General features: G+C 46.3%; 1 protein-coding gene across 1 annotated transcript in view; it reads left to right on the top strand.

The window, feature by feature from the left end:
- Positions 1–3683: 3683 nt before the first annotated feature.
- LOC126252653 (uncharacterized) overlaps positions 3684–25721 on the top strand; it is a 915736-nt gene continuing 893698 nt past the window's right edge. The window contains exons 1-2 of the mRNA XM_049953555.1: positions 3684–3738; positions 3819–3943. Of these exons, the coding sequence (XP_049809512.1) occupies positions 3684–3738; positions 3819–3943 (180 nt within the window). The remainder of the gene's footprint in view (positions 3739–3818; positions 3944–25721) is intronic.

Below are 25721 nucleotides of genomic sequence, written 5' to 3'. Positions count from 1 at the left end.
ATATTTGATCGAGAAAATATTTACTTCCAAAGACATTAGTCGATATGTAGAACACCGTAAACCGCCCTTTTGCATTATCCTTTGAATCTTCTTTTCTTGCGAAATGCCAAATAACAACGAACATTGTTTTTCTCGTTCAGTAACTCTGACTTCTTCACGGTACAAATAATTTTCATTAAAACACGTTTAGCTGGCCGAGAGGTTCTAGGCGCTTCAGTCTGGAACCGCGCGACCGCTACGGTCGCAGGTTCGAATGCTGCCTCGGGCATGGATGTGTGTGATGTCCTTAGGTTAGGTAGGTTTAAGTAATTCTAAGTTCTATGGGAGTGATGACCTTAGATGTTAAGTCCCATAGTGCTCAGAGGCATTTGAACCAAAACATGTTTATCTATTTACGTATTCATGCATAGTGTCTTCTGTATAAAAGGTACACGCTTTTTGCTTCCAGATATTTCGTCTCTCTTGAAGGAGAACACTAGTAGCCAGGAAAATATATCAGGACCTTGTGTAACTTTTTAATGTGCCATGAAAACAAAGCAAACAACATAACAAAGATTAAGAAGGCACGAAAGCACATAATCCGTTTCTGTAATAGGTGTGAGGTCGACCAGAATAGGTTATAACTTCCGGTGTTAGCAGACGTCGCCACAGTCCTTTGTCTCAATGCGTGCGCAGCATCCAGCGACCCCAGAAATTTAGAACGCTGTCGGTATAATCTATATATCATCGACGTCATACATACAATCCCGTCGCGGTTGGTTGTTGATTTACACGAGTGCACGAAAGGCGTGCGCACTTAGAGTAGTCGATTTTGACCGGAAAGTCGCTGGTGCAAAACGGGCTTTATGGCCTCCGCATACGCAGCGAATTAAACGAAACCCGTTGCCGAGGCGAGGTAGTGACCGATATATAGGGTTTTCCATTGGTAGTGACCGGACCAAATATCTCACGAAATATCAAACGACAAAACTACAAAGAACGAAACTTGTCTAGCTTGAAGGGGGAAACCAGATGGTGCTATGGTTGGCCCGTTAGATGGCGCTGCCATAGGTCAAACGGATATCAGGTGCGTTTTTTTTTAAATAGGAACCCCCATTTTTTATTACATATTCGTGTAGTACGTAAAGAAATATGAATGTTTTAGTTGGACCACTTTTTTCGCTTTGTGATAGAGGCGCTGTAATAGTCAGAAACATATGGCTCACAATTTTAGACGAACAGTTGGTAACAGGTATGTTTTTTAAATTAAAATACAGAACGTAGGAACGTTTGAACATTTTATTTCGGTTCTTCCAATGAGATACATGTACCTTTGTGAGCTTACCATTTCTGAGAACGCATGCTGTTACAGCGTGATTACCTGTAAATACCACATTAATGCAATAAATGCTCAAGATGATGTACGTCACCCTCAATGCATTTGGCAATACGTGTAACGACATTCCCATCAACAGCGAATAGGTCGCCGTCGGTAATGTTCGCACATGCGTTGACAATGTGCTGACGCATGTTGTCAGGCGTTCTCGGTGGATCACGATAGCAAATATCCTTCAACTTTCCCCACAGACGGATCGCGGTAATCAATCGCATGCGACATCGCTGCAGTCACCTCGACCCCGCAGTAAATAGAGCGATGTGCTGGGCAATTTCAACCAGTAAGAGATAGTCACTCCGTGGAGAAGTTCTGCGTTGGAAGATGAACTGCCGTGTTTAGCAGCAGCGGCAGTTGATTTTCGTACCTCCACGAATACCCACAAAGAGTTAATTAAAAAAAGGATTGTAATTTATTAAACTTGTTTTGAAATATTTTTGGGAACTGTAGGTTACTTTAGAGAACATATCACATTTTTTTACTGGTGCCAAGTGGGTTGTGCACATCTTTTCAGTGAACTAATACAATTCGTTCTTCGTTTATCAGTCTTAATTTCCTTTTTCGTTCGTTAGTCTGGTATATCGATTTCAGTTGTGTAGTTGTTTCACAAATAACTCAAAATCAGCAGGTGGAGATAGTAAATCATGACTATTAACTATGAACTTCTTGTCAGTACTACTTCTACAGCATACAGTTCAAAATGCTAATCACTCCAAAAGTGGAGTGTGTCGATGTTTTCGTATTTGTATCACTTCCTAATATTGACGAGGCAACGGCCTTGCCGTCAGATCACCCAAGTTAAGCGCTGTCGGGCGTGGCCGGCACTTGGATGGGTACCCATCCGGACCGCCAATGCGCTGTTGCCATTTTTCGGGGTGCACTCAACCTCGTGATGCCAATTGAGCAGCTACTGGAGCGAATAGTAGGGGCTCCAGTCAAAGAAAACCATTGAGCGGTGTGCTGACCTCACGCCCCTCCTATCCGCATCCTCATGAGGATGACACGGCGGTCGGATGGTCCCGATGGGCCACTTGTGGCCTGATGACGGAGTGCTAATATTAACGGCAACACCCGGCCTAAACTTGATTTCTCAGATAAACTATAAACTATAATGCGAAGTTAACACGGACAAAGTGAAACGAAACAAAACTACACAAAAACGATTAACCGTCGCAATACCAAGAGGAGGGAGTGGGTGGTACTTTATGCTCACCTTTTGAAAATATTGTAATCTAGTAATGTATTTTTTTAAAAAAACTTTGAAAAAATATTTGTCATTTTTAATCATTTCATAAATCTGATTCCGTAATTGTTTTGAATTTATTAGTGAATGTAACTTTTCGCGCCGGCCGCGGTGGTCTCGCAGTTCTAGGCGCGCAGTCAGGAACCGTGCGACTGCTACGGTCGCAGGTTCGAATCCTGCCTCGGGCATGGATGTGTGTGATGTCCTTAGATTAGTTAGGTTTAAGTAGTTCTAAGTTCTAGGAGACTGAAGACCACAGCAGTTGAGTCCCATAGTGCTCAGAGCCATTTTTTTGTAACTTTTCGCAACAAATGTCAAATTCATATTTACAACTTCAGGACCCTTCTTGCACATGTACGTATCTGAAGAGCGTATGTTGTGAATGAAATTAACGAAAATCGTACTTCTTTAAATTTTTTACGGTGGTCATAAAGCGCCCTTCTTCCCGTATACACATTACGGAAAATGACTTGGTATTGTTAAGACTATGCTAAAAGGAATTTCCACTTCAGGGCTCTACTTATACATCAGTAGCTATTTAAAAAAGATCTTGTTGGATGTTAACAACTAACGAGTTATTTAAAAAAAAATTGTGGTGGGCCCAAACTACCCCTCTCCCTTGGTAGTAAGTTCGCTTTATGGAAAATGCTTTGGTACCGCTAAGGTTAATAATAACTAGACAAACGGGTCGCATCCAAGCAGCCATATTGTCACACATCGTATGCGATTCATCAGAATGTACGAAAATTCGAAGCGATCAGCGATCGATCGCTGCGATATGCGAACATATCGCACGACATGGCGTTGAATCGCGATGCGTCGCTCGTGTGTGCGGCTATTCAGTTTCCATAGAACTACATTCTCCGAATCTTGGCTGAGATTTAGGAACTCGGTTTACGTAAAAATATAAACGCCTCGAATAAATAATAATGTGAAGACTCCGCAATGCCCGTCGGTTCCGCGTCTGCGGCGTCAAGATTCGCACAGCGCGTCGCAACGCACCGCGAGCCGCGACGCGACACATGCGCGCCCGCGAGCCGGGGGCCTGGCGGCGGCCCCGAACCGCGCATGGCGGAGCGGCGCAACGCTGCGAGTGGCGCGGCGGCCGCAGTCTGCTGCGGAGGTCGGCTGCGGTGGTCGCTGCGCGCCCGTGTTCCGTGCCGCGACGCTCTGTTCCGATCCGTTCCGAACCGTGCTGGTGAGTTCATTTCCGCCGTGCCGGGGCGGCCAGTGCAGTGGACAGTGTGGAGGCGGCGGTGAGCGACCCGGGCCGGAGGCGGAGGCGCGCAGCCGCGCGGGCTCCGGACACAACCACAGCCGCACTGCAGGTAAGCCAGCCGTGCCGCAGTCTCGCCGCCGGGCTGGCCAGCCCTCTGCTCGCCCGTCTCTCCGGAACACGTCTGGGTCGATTGCCGTCTTGGAGTGCAGCCGAGGAACGCCCGTCGATCGATGCCGTCGTCTCGAACGTCACGTCCCCGCCAAACGCATTCGGAAACGTCTTCCGGGAGGCAGTCGATACAGTACCGAACTGCCGTTTGGTGAACAGGAACTTACCAAGTGCCGGACCAAAACTGTCACTGGATTCAGGGATATCAACACGTCGTTCTTCACGAAACGAAATCGATGGATAGAAAAGTAATTTTGCGAGAACCGCAAGGGACTGAGTTACACGGCCGCTATTATCTGCGATATTTACGGGACGTTTCACAACTGATGTTATCTGCTTCTAGAGGTTGTAGAGGGGAATTAGTAGATCAAGTTTTATATAGGAACCCACGTCCGGAAACGTCATCCAGCGATGATACAGAGCGCCAAAGTTACAGGCGATGGCGCTTGTAAATGTAAGTATACGCAGGGTGATTCCGTGATGTTACAAACTTTCGAGGATGATGGAGACGGATAAATGTTCAATTTCAGGTCAGGGTCCCAGGTTCGGAAACGAACGAGTCGAAAGTTACAAGCGAAAATCATTCTGATACCTGTGGCACTGCAATACGTGCATCGGTACTGTTGTTCCTAAGAATATAGGGAATGCAACTTTCAGAGATGTTAGTATAGACTTAAACGAGAGAAAATAATGAGCTCTAGAATGCATACCTTGGGAGCTAAGGACATTTGTTCATCATCATAGCGTGAAACACGTCTCTATTGCGGACCTCTTAAGGTATGCATTTGGAGCCCATGCTAAAGAGACTTTTCTTGTTTTGGTCCGTGCAATGCCTACCCTACAATCTTAGCAACAACAGTACCGGTACATGTATTCCACTGTCAGACCTATGAGAACGGTTTTCGCGTATAACTTTCGACACGGGCTTTTCCGTTGCAGGGCCCATTACCTCAAATTTACACATTTTCCATCTCAATCATGCTTGAAAGTTTGTAACATTTCGATAGTAACGTGATGAGTCAGAGCAACATCGACGATTGTTGCACGTACCTTTGTTGTTAATAAATGTTACGTACGAGCATAAATGACGGAGGGAAACAGTAAAAGCCTTTAAGACACGTAGCTTAATTTCCACAGTCGTAATATATCACTGGAAAGTATATTCATTTATATCAACAATGAAGGAAGCAACTGGCGGTGTCAACAATGGAGGTGGATAATAGCGCTGCGCTGTTTGTTGTGGTTGCCTGGCACGCTCTCGGTGAATGTTAGAATAGCTCTCTGTCCACGTCGTAACTATTCGTAGCAAAGCAGCTTGCTCTGAAGCATTTGCTTAGTGTCACATGATATTGAACTGTGTGACGAAACAGTATTAATAAAAATATTACATGTAGTTGAATCACAGTGCTTCTATTTTAATTAACTGATGAACCCTCAAAATTTAAGTGACAGAAGCTATCTTGCCGTGACACCCTCTGAACCTAGTGTAGGTATTTGGAAGGATAAGGGAATGTTATAAAGCGAGAAAGTTACCGTCTGTAGAGATCTAAAGCAGTATGATTGCATCCAAACTATTATAAACAAAGAATTGTACGAAGAAAGGCAACAAGAATGGTCACAGAACGTTACCGAGATGCTGAAGAAACTAAATTGACAGATTTTTGAAGATAGTCGTAAACTAACCCGAGAACGTCTGCTAACAAACTTTCAAGAACCGGCTTTAAATTATGAGTTTAGGAATGTACTACAACCCCGCTACGTATCGCTCACATAGTGATCGTGAGGACAAGATTAGAATAATTACAACGCGCACTGAGGCATTCAAACAATCATGCTTCTCGCGCGCCAATGGAGTGGGAAGAAACCCTAATAATTGGTGCAATAGGACGTACCCTGTGCCATGCATTTCACGATGGTTTGCAGAGCATATCTATAGATGTTGTAGAAGTAACCGAACAGAGGTTGAGATTTGTTGGAAGAATTCTACGTTCAGCAAGTGTGAAAGCGTTACGGAGAGGCGTTATGCGTCGCAGAACAACTAAAAATTCAGAGAGCGTACGTTCCAAGAGAAGGTTGGTAACATATTTTACCTCCTCACGCATATGTCTCGCGAAGTGACCATAACGAGATAGTCGGTGAAATCTGAGCTGATACAGACGTTTGTGGACAGTCATTCTTCCCATGCACCAGTCACGAACGGAAAAGGGAAGGGGAGACGTATTGTAGTGCTGAAGTAGCCTCCACCACACACTGTAAACTGGCTCGCGGAGTGTAGATGTAGAACACTAAGGCAATGTTCCACTATAGGCGTTCCATTATTCTGATTTCAATAACGGTCACACGTGTTTAACAAAATGGATGCTTCATGTTAAATTGTACGTCAGTTCTTCTTACACGGAAACGTAACTTTTGTAGCTCTGACATCCTATTGAAACATGCAGCACTTACACAACCGTCTCCACCGACTTACTACGTCGTACTGAACGCTCCGCAAAGATAAGTTTGAAGTGAAAGCCAATGGAACCCAGCAGCAGTGACGGAGCGTCCAGTTGCTCTGGAAAAGGGTTTTCGCGCGCGGCTGTATCGAAGCAAACACGTACCATTATTATTTTAGCGTGCTTGGGCAAACAGTATCACCAACATAATCTGAACTTACGATTTCTATGGAACGTACTTTCCCACGGAACCGATGTGTACTCAACTTGTCTACTTTTTTAAAAACAACAGCACGACACTGCTTTTTTTCGTCATTAGAGGGCACGCTGACACAGTTTAATACGTAAATCTTACATAAACTTGAAGGCTGGTTTCAACTAGAGTACTTAACCAGGCATAACCCCATTGGCGTTGGTATGCCTGTGCTTTTCTTCCGATCTTCTAACGAATGAGTACCGTGGCAGTACAATTCGAAGCAGAGAACGGCCAAACTGATTTACTGCTATATATGTCTGCGTGTTAAAAGTGTGGCACGACTTTGGGAATACGGTCAGACGCTGTCGAGTGGCCGACACGCTCCGTAGTAGTAGAGCAAATCGGCCGTTCTCTAGAAACGTTTCTGTTTTCTAGATCGAGCCCTGCTGACAAGAGTGGTTCGCTAATCTCAGAGGGGAGAGGTGAGGGACGAGAGACGCCATTGCGCGAGGGCGTCGGAACTTTCCGCTGTGGGGTCGGCTGTTGCGTGGGAGGCTAGCCTCCCAAGCAATGTGGGGGAAGGGGTTTTCGTGGCGAAGAAACACGTCTAGTCTAAAAGCAGGAGAATCCTCGTGCAACAATTTCGAAGCGCATCTTAAGGCGGCTGCACACGTGACTACATGCTTGACAATCACGCATGCGCAAGCGTGTTTAGCAAACATGCTCATGTTCCTAGCGCCTCCCCACGGCTGAAGCATGTTTTGTACAGTCAATCGGCCTCTTCGTCGAAGACCACGATGCGCGTCTTTGGCAGCCGCTTTGTTTGTCTTACGAAAAAAACAAAAGAGAAAACGTGACATGTGGAGTAAATAGTGGTTAAAGAAACGAAAATATTATTCACATATTTATCTTTAGCAGTAAACACGCTAGGGAAACTGTTTGATAACACTGTTGATTTTCTTCTTCTTTTCTCCATGCAATATTGTATTCTTTGACCAAACCTACATTACAGTACAACCTTTCTACGGAAAGTAATTTAGCAGGACCAAATAAAAATTAATCACTAACGAATGCGTGCACAAGCTTCACTGAAGCACGCACACGATTGAACAGTTCCACAAACACGCATAATCGAAATTCCATCAAAAAAAATCACCATCAAGCTTGTACGGTCCTAATCTTTGCGGAAATTAATCCTAGGCACGCTGGGTGCAGCTACCTTTAACGGTAGATTACTAAACTCTCGTAAAATTTACGACTGCATCACGGTATAAAATATGACATTCTGCATTTAATTTGGTATGTAGCAAACCACTGGAGATCTAGTAATTGTAACCAACAAATGCATAACCTATAAATTATGACTTCCTTTGAATAAAATGTAGCCGGCCGCTGTGGCCGGGCGGTTGTAGGCACTTCAGTCCGGAACCGCGCTGCTGCTGCGGTTGCAGGTTCGAATCCTGCCTCGGGCATGGATGTGTGTGATGTCCTTAGGTTAGTTAGGTTTAAGTACAGGGCGTTTCAAAAAGAAAGAGCAGATTTCAAACATTTATTTCTCAAAAACTACAAATGATAGAAACACAATTCCAACGGTCCTTCACTCAATATGAGTACCAAATGTTACACAACAAATATCAAAACTGTACCTCAATATGAGCACCATTTGTTACACGACAAATATCAAACCGGTATCTCATTTCTTGCCACACACGACGCAACTGGTCTTTAGTTACCGAATTCACGGCCGCAACAATTCGATGTCGTACCTCTTGAAGAGTAGCGGGCATAGGTGGGACATAAACACAGTCCTTTATGTACCCCCACAAATAAAAATCGCAGGGTGTAAGGTCTGGTGACCTGGGAGGCCACAGACGATGACATTGATCTTGTGCTCCTGCTCTTCCAATCCACCGTCCTGGAATGGTGTTATTTAGGTACCGTCGTACAGGTTCAGAGAAGTGTGGTGGGGCGCCATCTTGCATGAAGATGAAGTGATTTGAATCTTCCTGAAGTTGAGGAAATAGCCAGTTTTCTAACATGTCCAGGTAAATGGTTCCTGTGATAGTTTTCTCCATGAAAAAGAAAGGTCCATAAACTTTGTTTACCGAAATTGCACAAAAGACGTTAACCTTTGGTGAGTCTCTTTCATGTTGAATAACGTCCCTCGGAGTTTCACTCGCCCAAATTCGTACGTTATGCCGATTAACTTTACCAGAAATGTGAAACGTTGATTCATCTGAAAAAATTAATCGTTCGGCAAAATTGTCCTCTTCCATGTCCTGTAGAATTGCAGTTGAAAATTCGAACCTTTTGTTGTGGTCGTCAGGACGCAATGCTTGCAATAACTGCAGTTTGTACGGCTTCATGTGCAGACGGTTACTCAGAACGCGCCATACCGTTGTTTTAGACATGTTTAGTTCGTGACTTGCCCGTGCCGTGGATTTTCTAGGGCTCCTTTCGTAAGCTGCACGGACACGCTCGACATTTTCATCCGATGTGCGTGGACGACCCGTGCTTTTTCGCTTGCAGATGCAACCATCTTCTACGAATCTGTGATGCCACTCATAAATTTGCTTATGACGAGGCGGCTGTTTGTTGAATTGACGGCGGAATGCACGTTGCACACCAACAATGGACTCTAACTTTGCAAATTGCAGCACACAAAATGATCGTTCCTGTGGTGTCGTCGCCATTTTCCTACAAACAAACGCCAGCGCCACTGCGGATTTGCATGGAACTTCTGCGCGGACCATTGAAAAACTTTGAACCTTTCTCTGACAAGAAACGTTTGAATTGTGTTTCTATCATTTGTAGTTTTTGAGAAATAAATGTTTGAAATCTGCTCTTTCTTTTTGAAACGCCCTGTAGTTCTAAGTCTAGGGGACTGATGACCTCAGATGTTACGTCCCATAGTGCTTAGAGCCATTTGAACCTTTTTTTAATAAAATGTAGATTAGAAAGCTATACGGTGGTTTAGTAGTGGTACAGCATTTTCCTCCGGTTAGAATGGTTCGAATGGCTCTGAGAATTATGGGACTTAACTTCTGAGGTCATCAGTCCCCTAGAACTTAGAACTACCTAAACCTAACTAACCTAAGGACACCAGACACATCAATGCCCGAGGCAGGATTCAAACCTGCGACCGTAGCGAACGCGCGGTTCCAGACTGTAGCGCCTAGAACCACTCGGCCACCCCAGCCGGCCCTCCGGTTAGAGTTCTGGGGTTAAAGGAGCGTGGCGTTCGTAATCTCAGTAGGACTGCTGTGCAAGACGAGAAGACACCGACTGGAAAGATACGTGACCGCGACATCCACAAATAGCAACACAGGCGCACGCGCGTCGTTCAGTTATCATTTCACGCACCTACATAAAGAACGCGTTGTTTGCTCAGGTACTGAGGACATTCACACTGCAGCCAAGCACCATTTTCCACTGCTGTCACACCTATCTACAAGGCAGCCCGCTTTCTCGCATTTAAATTGATTTAGGCGAATACGATGCAGGGCAGCCAGCAGCTGCCGCCTGACGGACGTGTAGCGAAAGACTGCCCGTTTCGCGACGTAGTACGTGTTCTGAAGACTGAGTTTACACGCTAGATCAGAGTTTCCCAAACTATGTTACGCGAAAAGTTAATAAGTGTTCCGCGAATAACTGTTGATAACGTGGCGGTTCTTTTCTTTCGATTTTTTTACGGTACTAATTATTTTTTAATTTTGTTGTGAGTCCTATGTTATTATTTATGATTTAATATTGAAGTGGTCACCGAATAAAACAAGGAACCACTCGTCTCGTATAGGGTGCCTAAGGGATGCTGCTTTCTCGGAATGCTATTCAACAATTCAAGCAAATCACTTTAATACATTTCATTAAAATAAAGAAGATTTACAATACTTAACTTGAAACTTCCTGACAGATTAAAACTGTGTGCCGGACTGAGACTCGAACTCGCACTTGCCCGCGAAAGGCAAAGGTCCCGAGTTCGAGTCTCGGTCCGGTACACAGTTTTAATCTGCCAGGAAGTTTCATATCAGCGCACAGTGCGCTGTAGAGTGAAAATTTCATTCTAAATAATTAACTTGTATTTACAACAAGTGTCGCAAGCGATGGGCCACGTGCAATCCGTAATGTTCTCCGCTATAGACAGTGTCTAAACACGCAAATGGATATGGATCACTAATAACGCTTCTGTGAGTGCCGGGCTACAACTGTGCGAATACTGTCCCGATACTGAGCGGCCGAAGCTTTTTTCTTTGTGTAACATTGTTGAATATCACTCCCACCGGCTTCGCCGGTTTGACGTGTTTTTGTTTGACTTTAGTGCTGTGGTGGCACCGTTTATTTAAACTTTTGGGGACAGGATCGTGAGTTATTGAACTTAGAAGTTCGCCAATCCGCCGCCGTAGGTGGGGTTCTGTGCCTCATTGGGTTGAAGCTTTGGTTTTCTAGCTTTGTTGTCACTAGGTCAATATTCCTATGTTGTCTTGGTTTGACTTTATATAAGATTACTTATTTAGACGTCCTAGACTTCTGGTTTTCCTTTTGTTTATAGCCTATTTTACTTGATTTCTATTTTACTTGATTGGACACCATGAATTTATCCTACATCTTGCCGGCCGAAGTGGCCGTGCGGTTAAAGGCGCTGCAGTCTGGAACCGCAAGACCGCTACGGTCGCAGGTTCGAATCCTGCCTCGGGCATGGATGTTTGTGATGTCCTTAGGTTAGTTAGGTTTAACTAGTTCTAAGTTCTAGGGGACTAATAACCTCAGCAGTTGAGTCCCATAGTGCTCAGAGCCATTTGAACCATTTATCCTACATCTTACTGGCCTAATATGGTTTTGGTTAGCCTATTCTGATTGGTTTTTCACCGTGCCATGAATTTATCCTACATCTTACTGATCTAATATTTTTAGTAAGCCTATTCTAATTGGCTTGTCATGAGCTTATTTTACATCCTATTGGTCTAGTATGGGGTAGTAATTAGCCTATCCTAGGTGGTGATTTTCTTAGGGAGTAATGTTTCTTCTGCTGGTGGGCACGAATTCAGATTGCTGGCTCTATGATGCTTCGTGGAACTCTTTGTTCGTGCCATGTTCTTGGTTAGATTGTTCCGATGTTTCGTAGGTGTCTGCTGTTGTCTCTGTATATGCCCAGCTTTTTATAGACAGTTGTGGTTAGCTTTTTTATTGTTCTTTCGACAGTGTCCATCTCCAGGGCTTAATGGGGACAGTGTCCATCTCCAGGGCTTAATGGGGGGTTGTAGTTTTGGTCCACAGGGGAGCGCCTAGGGTCCATCGAAGGACTTTGTATTGTCTGCATTCATACCTTTTGGTTTTGCTAGCTGTTCCCCATGATGTGCAGCCATAATTCATGGTGGGGAGGACAGTAGTTTTTGTTATAACCAGGAATAACACAATAACCTCTTCAGTCTGGTTTATTAAATCACAAATCACTTTTTAACAATTATGTTAGCCAAGCGTCTACCCAGGCTCACACTCAGAAGTAATGCAGTATTAAAGTTTGGTTATACCAATGTCCGAATGTGCATTGTGGGGTGCACGTCCCGTAATTATTCCCAAGTCCAGTGAAGTTCAGTCTCTCCGAGTGAAGTCGCAAGATTTTCCGCTGAGCAGTTAGGTAACCTCGAGTGGTGCGGCGAGTCATCCACAAACAGCTGGAACACGGCGTACTGCACTTCCCGATGAGAACTGTCGTTTGCGGCGGCGGTCGGGTTTATGTAAGGCTTGCTAGTTAATGGAGCCGTCGGCTGGGGTCGCTGTTTTCCAGGGAAAACCAATCGCAATGTTTCCTGGCGTAGCCAATTGCTGTGTGCTGACAAACGCGCGCGCGCGAAGGCGGCCAGCGATGGTAGCCGCGAGCCGCCCGGAGAAGTGCGGCCAGCGATGTATTTCTCGGCCACGTAAGGGAGCGTGCGTGTAAAGACGGCCAGCGATGGAAGCAGCGGGCCGCCCATAGAAGTGGGGCCAGCGATGTATTTGGCGGCCGCGTACTGGAGCGCGTTGTTCTGTGTTTGTTAGAAGCAGTGTATACCACAGTTTTGTAGAGGGTCCTTTTGGTTTCCTGTCTTATGTGTTTGCTTCTAAAGAGTTTGGCAGGAGCAGCGCTTATATTCTCCTCTTGTAGAGGCCGCTCCTGTCGTGGTCCGGTCTAATCATCGCACTATTGGCTGACGTCGCCTCACTGCCTTCTCTGGTCTTGAGTTCTTCGTCTTCGTTCCGGCGCTTGTGGTTACGCCAAAACATTATTAACCTTCAAAATAAACAAGGTGTGGAAGTACTAGAATTCTCGAAGTGTTCCGTCAGAGGAAAACTTCGGGACCTCTGCGCTAGAGTAAATGGCCGATATCGTTTCTGTATAAAGGCATTGGAGCTCTCTGGGTAAGCCGATAAATGTGAAAATGCAAACCCAAAGGTCCAATCAGGTTTCGATCCCTAGATTTTTGCCTCTCCTTACAGTGATGACTTGATGTGAAAAATGTCAATTTGCACCGTGCTGCGGTATCCACTCGAACTTTGTGTCAGAATGGCGGAGTAGTTGACAGCTACTTGTCAACTGGGTTGCTGCCATAGCAACATCCAATTAAAGCTTGCTCACCCCTTTTTGTCCACCGCTGTCATGTCGCTCTGATATCTCACATGACAGCCAAAGCAAACCCAATATGGACTTTAACGAATAGCATGTTAATGTTTCCAGAACAGAAACGCCCGGATGTCGATGCCGCAACCGCCGGCAGCGGTGGTCTCGCGGTTCTAGGCGCTCAGTCCGGAACCGCGCGACTGCTACGGTCGCAGGTTCGAATCCTGCCTCGGGCGTGGATGTGTGTGATGTCCTTAGGTCAGTTAGGTTTAAGTAGTTCTAAGTTCTAGGGGACTGATGATCACAGAAGTTAAGTCCCATAGTGCTCAGAGCCATTTGATGCCGCAACCGTACTGTGTACGCGGACAATCGTGACCCGACATTATCGAACCCTCCCCTGCCGCGACTTTCAATCACTTCGTTATTCTGATAGAGCCGCAGGGCCCCATATAGCTGGTAGGAGAAGTCAGTTTGTCAGGAGCATAGCGTTGTGCGGAAGTGAAATTTCGGCGATAAACAGCTTGGACAGGAACTGTTCAAATGTAACGATACAGAATGCTGCAGATTAGATCGGTAGATCGAGTGCTACTGAAAGAGGTCCGGGACCGAATTGGGAAGAAAATAAATTTGTGGACAAACTTAACTAACAGTAAGTAACTGTCAGTAAGACACATCCCGAGCCATCAAGGAATCGTCAGTCTCGTAATCCCGAAAAGTTTATGGGCTATAGCAAACAAACTAAAATTAATGCTGGGTGCAGTAGTTAAGAGAAGATGGAGTGGCTTGTTGACGTTAGACTAACGTGAAGAGCTGCATCAAACCATTCTTCGGAACAATAAAAAAATAGTTCAGATGGCTCTAAGCACTATGGGACTTAACATCTGAGGTCATCAGTCCCCTAGAACTTAGAACTACTTAAACTAGATTGTCGCACAGATGACAAAATGGTAGATATCGAAATAGACGGCAGAGGGATAGAGAAACAATTAAAATCGCTCAAAAGAGGAAAGGCCGCTGGACCTCATGGGATACCAGTTCGATTTTACACAGAGTATACGAAGGAACTTGCCCCCCTTCTTGCAGCGGTGTACCGTAGGTTTCTAGAAGAGCGTAGCATTCCAAAGGATTGGAAAAGGGCACAGGTCATCCCCGTTTTCAAGAAGGGACGTCGAACAGATGTGCAGAACTATAGACCTATATCTCTATCGTCGATCAGTTGTAGAATTTTGGAACACGTATTATGTTCGAGTATAATGACTTTTCTGGAGACTAGAAATCTACTCTGTAGGAATCAGCATGGGTTTCTAAAAAGACGGTCGTGTGAAACCCAGCTCGCGCTATTCGTCCACGAGACTCAAGAGGGCCATAGACACTGGTTCCCAGGTAGATGCCGTATTTCTTGACTTCCGCAAGGCGTTCGATACAGTTCCCCACAGTCGTTTAATGAACAAAGTAAGAGCATATGGACTATCAGACCAATAGTGTGATTGGATTGAAGAGTTCCTAGATAACAGAACGCAGCATGTCATTCTCAATGGAGAGAAGTCTCGCAAAGTAAGAGTGATTTCAGGTGTGCTGCAGTGGAGTGTCGTGGGCCCGTTGCTGTTCACGATGTACATATTTGACCTTGTGGATGACATCGGAAGTTCACTGAGGCTTTTTGCGGATGATGCTATGGTATAACGAGAGGTTGTAACATTGGAAAATTGTACTGAAATGCAGGAGGATCTGAAGCGAATTGACGTATGGTGCAGGGAATGGCAATTGAATCTCAATGTAGACGAGTGTAATGTGCTGCGAATACACAGAAAGATATATCCCTTATCATTTAGCTACAATATAGCAGGTCAGCAACTGGAAGCAGTTAATTCCATAAATTATCTGGAAGTACGCATTAGGGGTGATTTAAAATGGAATGATCATATAAAGTTGAGCGTCGGTAAAGCAGATGCCGGACTGAGATTCATTGGAAGAATCCTAAGGAAATGCAATCCGAAAACAAAGGAAGTAGGTTACAGTACGCTTGTTCGCCCACTACTTGAATACAAAACAATGGCTCTGAGCACTATGGGACTCAACTGCTGAGGTCATTAGTCCCCTAGAACTTAGAACTAGTTAAACCTAACTAACCTAAGGACATCACAAACATCCATGCCCGAGGCAGGATTCGAACCTGCGACCGTAGCGGTCTTGCGGTTCCAGACTGCAGCGCCTTTAACCGCACGGCCACTTCGGCCGGCACTTGAATACAGCTCAGCAGTGTGGGATCCGTACCAGATAGGGTTGATAGAAGAGATAGAGAAGATCCAACGGAGAGCAGCGCGCTTCGTTACAGGATCATTTAGTAATCGCGAAAGCGCTACGGAGATGATAGATAAACTCCAGTGGAAGACTGCAGGAGAGACGCTCAGTTGCTCGGTACTGGCTTTTGTTGAAGTTTCGAGAACATACCTTCACCGAAGAGTCAGGCAGTATATTGCTCCCTCCTACGTATATCTTGCGAAGAGACCATGAGGATAAAATCAGAGAGATTAGAGCCCACACAGAAGCATACCAACAATCCTTCTTTCCACGAACAATACGAGGCTGGAATAGAAGGGAGAACCGATAGAGGTACTCAAGGTACCTTCGCCACACACCGTCAGGTGCCTTGCGGAGTATGGATGTAGATGTAGATGAAACCTAACTAACCTAAGGACATCACACACATCCATGCCCAAGGCAGGATTCGAACCTTCACCCGTAGCAGCCGCGCGGTTCTGGACTGAAGCGCCTAAAACCGCTCGGTCTCAGCGGCCGGCGAACAATAAAAACTAAACTCTGAAGCCGGAGGAAAGCAAGGAGCTACCACGTCCAACAGCCACGTCTAGCATAGCAGTGTGGTTTTCGAAGCAAGCTCCACATTCGAGATCAGCGTTGTAACTTTACCACATACGGAGAAGTGAGTCACTGGGTAAGCGTTAACAGCCCACTTACGGCGCAACCGTTGCAAATGGCGTGCATTCACTGCTTATGCTTCTCTTCACACGCAATAACCTCTTTCAAACGGAAGACGATAGGCTATGGTTCGACTGCCCTTGACGTGGAGGCCACTAAAGAGAGAGAGTGTGCTCGGACTGAGTAATGATCAAGAAAATAGCCTTACCGTTTTCTTTTGCTTTTAAGCGCTTTAGGAAAACCTCTTAGAATATGAGTAGCTATAGGGAATTTGAACTGCCGTCGTCGCGAACGCTCGTCTTTCAGACCTCACTGCGGAGGGACGTTGTATGCAGATCCGTTCGTTGAATCAGATGATCCTTTGCGTGAACCATTTCGCAATTTAGCTAACAAATATTGCACGAATTCGAATGAGATGACGATCGGTGAGATAATTACTAAAAATGCAGACAAAAACTTGCCGATCACAGCCGCAAGTTGTGAGCAGCTGCTCAGTTTAAAAGCTTGCTCGTGGCACAGTGCAGCTCCAGAAACTGACGTGGTGTGTGTGTGTGTGTGTGTGTGTGTGTGTGTGTGTGTGTGTGTGTGTGTGTGTGAGGGTGAGGTGAAGGACTCTCCGATGGGGAAACACCATACGTCTTTGCAAGGAACGGGGGAATTCTCGCGGACAATCCACACGTTAGCAATGCATCGTGCTTCCCAGACGTGCGTCATTTAACGCGTTGCCTTGTTTAACATATGGTTTAGCCAGGTCTCTACGCTAAGAACACGTTGCATCAAGTTATGTAAAATCGTTGGGTTAAAAAGACGCCCCTGTAGCTTTAGCTTGAAGAAGGATAGAGCGGGGGTGACCGCAGCAAACTATCTCCCCACGTTTGCTGCGCGGACCTGTTTAAGCATCGCTGTTATTGTCTGTAACGGTACCTTCTGTGCGACGCTGTCGCTCGACGTAGTCTTTGCGGGTGACAAGGAACGCTTGTGCGAGTGACACGAAGGAACGCGTGGGCACTCGAGGACTGACGTGGCGCTCACGTAACCTCAATCTCAAGATAAATATAAACCGGAGTGCTATTCTCTATGCTGGAAGAGTCATTTGTCGTGTTTTGTAATTAGTAGCACTTCGTGGAAGTGTTACAGATGACTTTTTCATTGAGTGTATGGCAATCTAGGTTATCCAATTCTGGCTATACTACATTCTTCGTGAAAATCAGAACCATGTCTTGAAGGATACATGCTACGTACGATTTAAAGAATCCATAATAGTTTTACTTAGAACAGAGATACAGTGGAATCTAAAAAATGTTATCAATTAATTTTTATTTACCGATACGTATTTCAGAGCGGAAGCTCCATCTGCAGGATTTAACAGTTGCAGGAGGGTGTAAGCGAATGGGGGAGGGTGGGATTATACACTCCTGGAAATGGAAAAAAGAACACATTGACACCGGTGTGTCAGACCCACCATACTTGCTCCGGACACTGCGAGAGGGCTGTACAAGCAATGATCACACGCACGGCACAGCGGACACACCAGGAACCGCGGTGTTGGCCGTCGAATGGCGCTAGCTGCGCAGCATTTGTGCACCGCCGCCGTCAGTGTCAGCCAGTTTGCCGTGGCATACGGAGCTCCATCGCAGTCTTTAACACTGGTAGCATGCCACGACAGCGTGGACGTGAACCGTATGTGCAGTTGACGGACTTTGAGCGAGGGCGTATAGTGGGCATGCGGGAGGCCGGGTGGACGTACCGCCGAATTGCTCAACACGTGGGGCCTGAGGTCTCCGCAGTACATCGATGTTGTCGCCAGTGGTCGGCGGAAGGTGCACGTGCCCGTCGACCTGGGACCGGACCGCAGCGACGCACGGTTGCACGCCAAGACCGTAGGATCCTACGCAGTGCCGTAGGGGACCGCACCGCCACTTCCCAGCAAATTAGGGACACTGTTGCTCCTGGGGTATCGGCGAGGACCATTCGCAACCGTCTCCATGAAGCTGGGCTACGGTCCCGCACACCGTTAGGCCGTCTTCCGCTCACGCCCCAACATCATGCAGCCCGCCTCCAGTGGTGTCGCGTCAGGCGTGAATGGAGGTACGAATGGAGACGTGTCGTCTTCAGCGATGAGAGTCGCTTCTGCCTTGGTGCCAATGATGGTCGTATGCGTGTTTGGCGCCGTGCAGGTGAGCGCCACAATCAGGACTGCATACGACCGAGGCACACAGGGCCAACACTCGGCATCATGGTGTGGGGAGCGATCTCCTACACTGGCCGTACACCACTGGTGATCGTCGAGGAGACACAGAATAGTGCACGGTACATCCAAACCGTCATCGAACCCATCGTTCTACCATTCCTAGACCGGCAAGGGAACTTGCTGTTCCAACAGGCCAATGCACGTCCGCATGTATCCCGTGCCACCCAACGTGCTCTAGAAGGTGTAAGTCAACTACCCTGGCCAGCAAGATCTCCGGATCTGTCCCCCATTGAGCATGTTTGGGACTGGATGAAGCGTCGTCTCACGCGGTCTGCACGTCCAGCACGAACGCTGGTCCAACTGAGGCGCCAGGTGGAAATGGCATGGCAAGCCGTTCCACAGGACTACATCCAGCATCTCTACGATCGTCTCCATGGGAGAATAGCAGCCTGCATTGCTGCGAAAGGTGGATATACACTGTACTAGTGCCGACATTGTGCATGCTCTGTTGCCTGTGTCTATGTGCCTGTGGTTCTGTCAGTGTGATCATGTGATGTATCTGACCCCAGGAATGTGTCAATAAAGTTTCCCCTTCCTGGGACAATGAATTCACGGTGTTCTTATTTCAATTTCCAGGAGTGTAGTTTCGTCTGTATTTGCTATTCCTACCCTCTCAACTCGTAAATCCAATCGTCATTCGCTTCTTCCCTTGCAGTCTAGGAGCAGCAGCTTGAGTATTGCTGTAATAAATGATAACTAACAAGGGGAATAAAGGAGTGCCAATTACCTAAATTTAAGTTTCAGCCTAGTATAATCCATTGACGTATTTTTTAACACTTGCACTACTTTGAGGCTGCACTGTTACACGCTGCACAAAGTAACAAATATGTTGAAGCACTGATACATACAGTAGCACTACACCACAATACATCATGCCACACTGCAATCCAGATGCGGCGTTCGTGGCAATATAGGTAGTCCAAGTTTCATTTGTCGACGCGGATGAGATGCTCGCGGGCGTCTAAACATGTTCTCGTGGTTTTTGACTTCGCGAATCGCGGATTACGTCTCGTGACGTGCACGAATAATTACACAGCATCGAACACCTTTATAGTCACAAAATTTATTTGTTCTGTTAGCCTGATTCCTTAACATCTCAACATCAAGCACACGATTAAACACCTCGACATGACCCCCTCGCCGGCCGGGACGGCCAAACGGTTCTAGGCGCTACAGTCTGGAACCGCTACGGTCGCAGGTTCGAATCCTGCCTCGGGCATGGATGGGTGTGATGTCCGTAGGTTAGTTAGGTTTAAGTAGTTCTAAGTTCTAGGGGACTGATGACCTCAGAAGTTAAGTCCCATAGTGCTCAGAGCCATTTTAGCCATGGCTCCCTCGCTCGTTCTGGCGCGAAGAAAAAACAAAAAAGGCGACCATAGCGCTGTCATGATAATCGATATCAGCGCTACTCGATACATGCTTACAAGGGGTTTCGACAGTATCCTGGCGAGGCAGTAAAATTTTCACAACACAGTTGTGAATGCTACAACAGGTCATGGGGAATAGCGTCGATTGCAACTTTTAAATCCTGAAGATAAGAGCGTTCACTCTAAAATACTTACAGATAAATATATAAAGATTGCAGTTTCTGGACTGTTGTTCGTAAAACACTATATACATTGAGGAGTGCAGAGGTACATGTCTTCGAAACGTGCGGAAAACAAGGTGAAACCACGTCCACACGTCGTGGGGTTGAGCGGCCACCTCTCATCACAGATGCCGGACGTCGTAGGCTGGGCAGACTGGTAAAACATGACAGGCGGCGAACTGTGCCGAAACTAACACCAGACTCTAATGCTGAGCAGTGTACGAGTGTGTCTGAACACACAGTGCACCGAACACTCCGTACGATGCGCTTCCGCAGCCGACGAATCATTCAGGTGCCAATGTTAACACGACATCGGCAACTACGATTGAAAGGGCAAGTGAAAATTGGCACTAGACGTTGGCGCGGTGGCAGAGCGTTGTATAGTCTGATGAATCCCGACACCTTCTTCATCGTGCCGATGGGAGGGCACGAATCCGACGTCTTCCAGGGGAACAGCTCCTTGACACCTGCACTGCTGCACGGAGATAGGCTGGTGGCGGCTCCAATGTGTCTGGGGAAAATTCAAATGGGCGTCCGGGGGTGCAGTGGCGCTCGTGCAAGCCACCATCACGGCCAAGGAGTCTGGAACATTGGTTGCTGACCACGTAGACCCCTTCATGACGATCGTGTTTCCCGACGACTGTGGCATTTTTCAACAAGATAATGCTCCATTTCACGGAGCCAAGAGTGTGATGGAGTGGTTCAGTGGCAAATTCCATTTGATGTGCTGGCCTCCCAACTCGCCAGATCGGAGCCCGATCGAAAACATCTGGGAGGCGATTTAACGTGCCGTCAGAGCTGATGCCCCCTCGCCGGGATTTACGGAAATTAGGTGCCTTGTGTGTGCATATGTGAGCCAACTCCCTCCAGCGACCTAATAAGGCCTCGTTGCTTCCGTGCCACGGTTCGCCGACTCTGTTGTCCGTTCCAGAGGTGGACATACCGGATATTAGTTGGGTGGTCATAATGTTCCGGCCGATCAGTCTATGGACCATATGTTTGAAAAACGAAGGGGCAGAGAGTGAAGTGGAATGTAGTTGACATTTCACTACTGTAGATGTTTTGCATCCATTTACACAACTGCTGAAAACGCTCTTCATTTTATAGGCCGATGTGGTTGTATTTTCGTGTTTACACAGGAAGTATCGTCTGCATGCACATTTGTCAGGTATTTCACTGTACGGCTGGTACCGGCGGAGGTTCGAGCCCTCCCTTGGGCATGGGTGTGTGTGTTTGTTGTTAGGATAATTTAGGTTAAGTAGTGTGTAAGCTTAGGGACTGATGACCTTAGCAGTTAAGTCCCATAAGATTTCACACACATTTGTCAGGTATTTCTGGCCTTAACATTGTTCTGTGGGCTATTTTATTGGCTGGTTCAAATGGCTCTGAGCACTATGGGACTCAACTGCTGAGGTCATTAGTCCCCTAGAACTTAGAACTAGTTAAACCTAACTAACCTAAGGACATCACAAACATCCATGCCCGAGGCAGGATTCGAACCTGCGACCGTAGCGGTCTTGCGGTTCCAGACTGCAGCGCCTTTAACCGCACGGCCACTTCGGCCGGCGGCTATTTTATTTTTCGCTAACCTCACTCATAGCTTCCTGATGGTAACAAACAACTAAATATTGAACCATTACTGCGCATAAATGTTTGTTTAGGTTTGGTAAAATACGCATTTTCAGTAGTTGCGTAGTTGCTAGATAAATCTAAAATGCCTTAAGTAATTCTGTGCCAACTACGGACTACACGCCAAAATAATGACGAAAGTAGTTGACACATACAGATGTGCTTCGCAGAACCGCAATGGACTGGATAGCGGCATTTAGTACGATTATTAGGCGGTATGTCTACTGTCCTCTTCGCAAATGCATATAGCACAGCGAGAACTAACTGGGGCGGACGTACCCTGACTCCCTTTACGAGGGGTGTTTGAAAAGTCCGTGCCTAGTCCGAGAGATGGCGCGTATCGAGGTCGTGTTTAGTTAGTTGCATCTTTGGAAAGAACGCACACAGAGTTTCAGCCATAGTGATCTATTTCTTTGTGTTTGGCATTCGTTTGAATCAAGGAAGTCGAGTGATTGTCAAAAAATGTACGAAAAATAATTTCGTGTGGTGATTAAAGATTACTTTATGAAAGGCAAAACGCCTCAGGAGACTAAAGAAAACCTTGATAAAGATTACGGTGACTCTGCACCTTCGATGAGAACAGTTTATAAGTGGTTTCAAAATTTTCGGAGTGGCCATATGGGCACAAGTGATGCTGAACATTCTGGACGCCCTGTGGAGGTTACGACTCCAGAAATCATTGATAAAATCCATGATATGGTGATGGATGACGGAAAAGTTAAGGTGCGTGATATTGCTAGAGCTGTGGGCACCTCGAATGAACGGGTACATAATATTTTGCATATACATTTGGACATGAGAAAGCTATCCGCAAGATGGATTCCGTGCTTGCTCACGCTTGACCAAAAACGGATTCGTGTGAAGTGTTGCAGGGATGGTTTGCAGTTGTTCAGAAACAATCCGCAGGGTCTTAAGCGTCGTTTCGTCACTGTGGATGAAACATGGATAAATTGCTGTACTCCTGAGACCGAACAACAATCTAAACAATGGGTTACCAAGGGCGAATCTGCACCAAACAAGGCGAAGACTATTCCTTCGGCCGGAAACGTTATGGCGACTGTCTTTTGGGATTCGCAAGGGATAATCCTCATCCACTATCTAGAAAAAGATAAAACTATTACAGGTGAACATTATTTATTGTTAATGGACCGTTTGAAAACCGAGCTGCCAGGAAAACGCCGGCGATTGGATCGCAAAAAAGTCCTTTTCCATCACGACAATGCACCAGCACACACCTCAGCAGTTGTGGTCGCAAAATTAATGGAAATAGGATTACAACTAGTTTAACATCCCCCCTATCCTCCAGACGTGGCTCCCTCGGACTACTATTTGTTCCCCAATTTGAAGAAATGGCTGGTGGGACAAAATGGTTCAAATGGCTCTGAGCACTATGGGACTCAACTGCTGAGGTCATTAGTCCCCTAGAACTAGTTAAACCTAACTAACCTAAGGACATCACAAACATCCATGCCCGAGGCAGGATTCGAACCTGCGACCGTAGCGGTCTTGCGGTTCCAGACTGCAGCGCCTTTAACCGCACGGCCACTTTGGCCGGCCTGGTGGGACAAGATTTGATTCAAACGAGGAGGTGAATGCAGCAACTAATGGCTGTTTTGCAGACTTGGACAATTCCTATTATTCGGAAGGGATCAAGAAATTAGAACAGCGTTGGACGAAGTGTATAAGTCTACAAAGAGACTATGTCGAAAAATAAAAAAGGTTTACCCCAAACAGGTAAGTAGGTTTTATTTTTGCACGGACTGTTCAAACGCCCCTCGTAAGTAATGCTTATAGGCCCGGCAGAACCGTTGCGTGGTACGGCAGTTGTCACCTGTAGCTAGTGCTGCGTTCTTCATTGTAACGAATCTGTTGTCAGTTTGGTGAAGGCACTCGCGTCGGCTGAAGCAGTTGATTGTTACCGTTGCAGCGAATATAGCACCGTTCCGCTGATATTCGCCTCAAGTCCAAATCGCAAACACTCGAACAGCGCCGAGAAGTAAGCCTCTTATTTGGTCTCGGCCCTGACTGGGCAGCCGGGCGCGGTATAGCTAGTGCAGCTATTGGGAAGTGCGTGGCTGTGGGTGAGTAAGAATGTGAGCACGGGGCGGACAGGGGGAGAGGCGGGGGCAGCGAGACGGAGGCGGGATGTTTTGGCAGCGGCCATTGCCGGCAGCGGCGCAATCAATACGCAGCCAGCGCCGCTCCACGCGGAGCCCTGCCGTGCTGTGGCTGCCTGCTCTGCTCTGCTCTGCCGTGGTCGCAGCACGCGGGGCGTGGCAGGCGATGCACCAGGTCTTACTACGTGCACCGTAGTTAAATGCCTCTGATAACGGGCAAACTTGTTTGTCGAACTCGCTGTTTTAGCCGGCCGGGTTGGCCGAGTCAGCAGTCCCCTAGAACTTAGAACTACTTAAATCTCACTAACCTAAGGACATCACACACATCCATGCACGAGGCAGGATTCGAACCTGCGACCGTAGCGGTCGCGCGGTTCCAGACTGAAGCGCCTACAACCGCTTTTTTTATCACATTTTGTTCTATATTGTTTGTTGAATTTGTTCGTGGCGGACGTCCGATGACACCCGTTCAGGTTGTTCGTTGATCCGTTCAAACAGTTTTTTTTATTACAGATGGTAGCTAAACCCCTCTACCTCTTCAGTCTGGAACCGCGCGACCGCTACGGTCCCAGGTTCGAATCCTGCCTCGGGCATGGATGTGTGTGATGTCCTTAGGTTAGTGAGGTTTAAGTGGTTCTAAGTTCTAGGGTACTGATGACCTCAGATGTTGGGTCCCGTAGTGCTCAGAGCCATTTGAACCATTTTTTCGCTGTTTTATCCACGTGTTTGCCAAACAAGCACGCAGGCATACCAACAAAGTTTTTCAAATTTTTAGGCACCTGTCACGCTATGCGTACGTATTGTATGCTATGCGAAGTATTTTGACTCTAGGGAGCGGCTGAAATTGAGAGATAAATATACCGATGAAACTCTGCTAAATGTAGAAGCTGAATAATCAGAAAATCATTATTATATCAACTTCTGTTTTTTTTTAATTTTTTCCACTCCTTTCTGTATGTTGTACTTAGAATATTGATTTTCTTAACATCTTTCTGCGTAATATACGGTTGGGTAAGACGCAACACCTCCATTCCACCACTGTTAATTACCATTTTGATAATTGCCAGTGGTGGAATTGGAAATTCGTAGTAAGGTCTCATGGGACCAAACTGCAGAGGTCATCGGTCCCTAAGCCTACACACTACTTAATCTAACTTAAGCTATCTTACGCTATGGACAACACATACACCCATGCCCGTGGGAGGACGCGAACCTCTGACGTGGGGAGCCGTACGGACCGCGACAAGGCGCCGTAAGACCGTGCGACTGCTAGTGGTGGTTATATATATATATATATATATATATATATATATATATATATATATATATATATATATATATATATATAATGGCGTGTATAAAGGGCGGGAACACTTTGAATAATTTATTGCACGAGAACTAAATTTTGTACAGATGTCGTACAATTGCATTTTGAAGAAAACCCTGAAAGTTTTTTTTTTTTTACAAACATTCGATACGTGAACCATGAGTGACCCGGCAGACGTCAATATGGTAATCGAATTCTTGCTAAACCCGTCCCAGCATGGCATCGCCGACTGTGGCAGTCCTTTCCCATATTCTTTCCCAGAGCTCTGCTACATCACTTGGTAGAGGCGGTACATACACCAGATCTCTAATGTGTCCTAATAGAAAAAAGTCACACGGAGTGAGATGTGGTGATCGGGGAGGCCATTTCATGAAACAGCTGTCCACTTCTGTAGTACGGCCAATCCTGCGACGCGGGAGTTCCGTGTTCAGGTACCCACGAATTTCGCGATGAATATGGGGTGGAGCCCCCATCCTGCTGTAAGATGAACAGAGAGTCCGATTGCATTTGAGGCATCAGCCATTGCTGTATCGATTATGTTAGCATTATCCCACAGTGGTACGTAATGTGCCACTTGGTTTACCTAAACAAAACTAGATTTTCGCACAGTGGGAACTTTTAGTGATTTTAATCGAGATTGTTGT

The sequence above is a fragment of the Schistocerca nitens genome, chromosome 4 (genome assembly GCF_023898315.1).
Source record: "Schistocerca nitens isolate TAMUIC-IGC-003100 chromosome 4, iqSchNite1.1, whole genome shotgun sequence".
NCBI lineage: Eukaryota > Metazoa > Arthropoda > Insecta > Orthoptera > Acrididae > Schistocerca > Schistocerca nitens.
The sequence above is the reverse complement of the archived record's forward strand: the minus strand, read 5'-3'. Positions and strand labels throughout refer to the sequence as shown.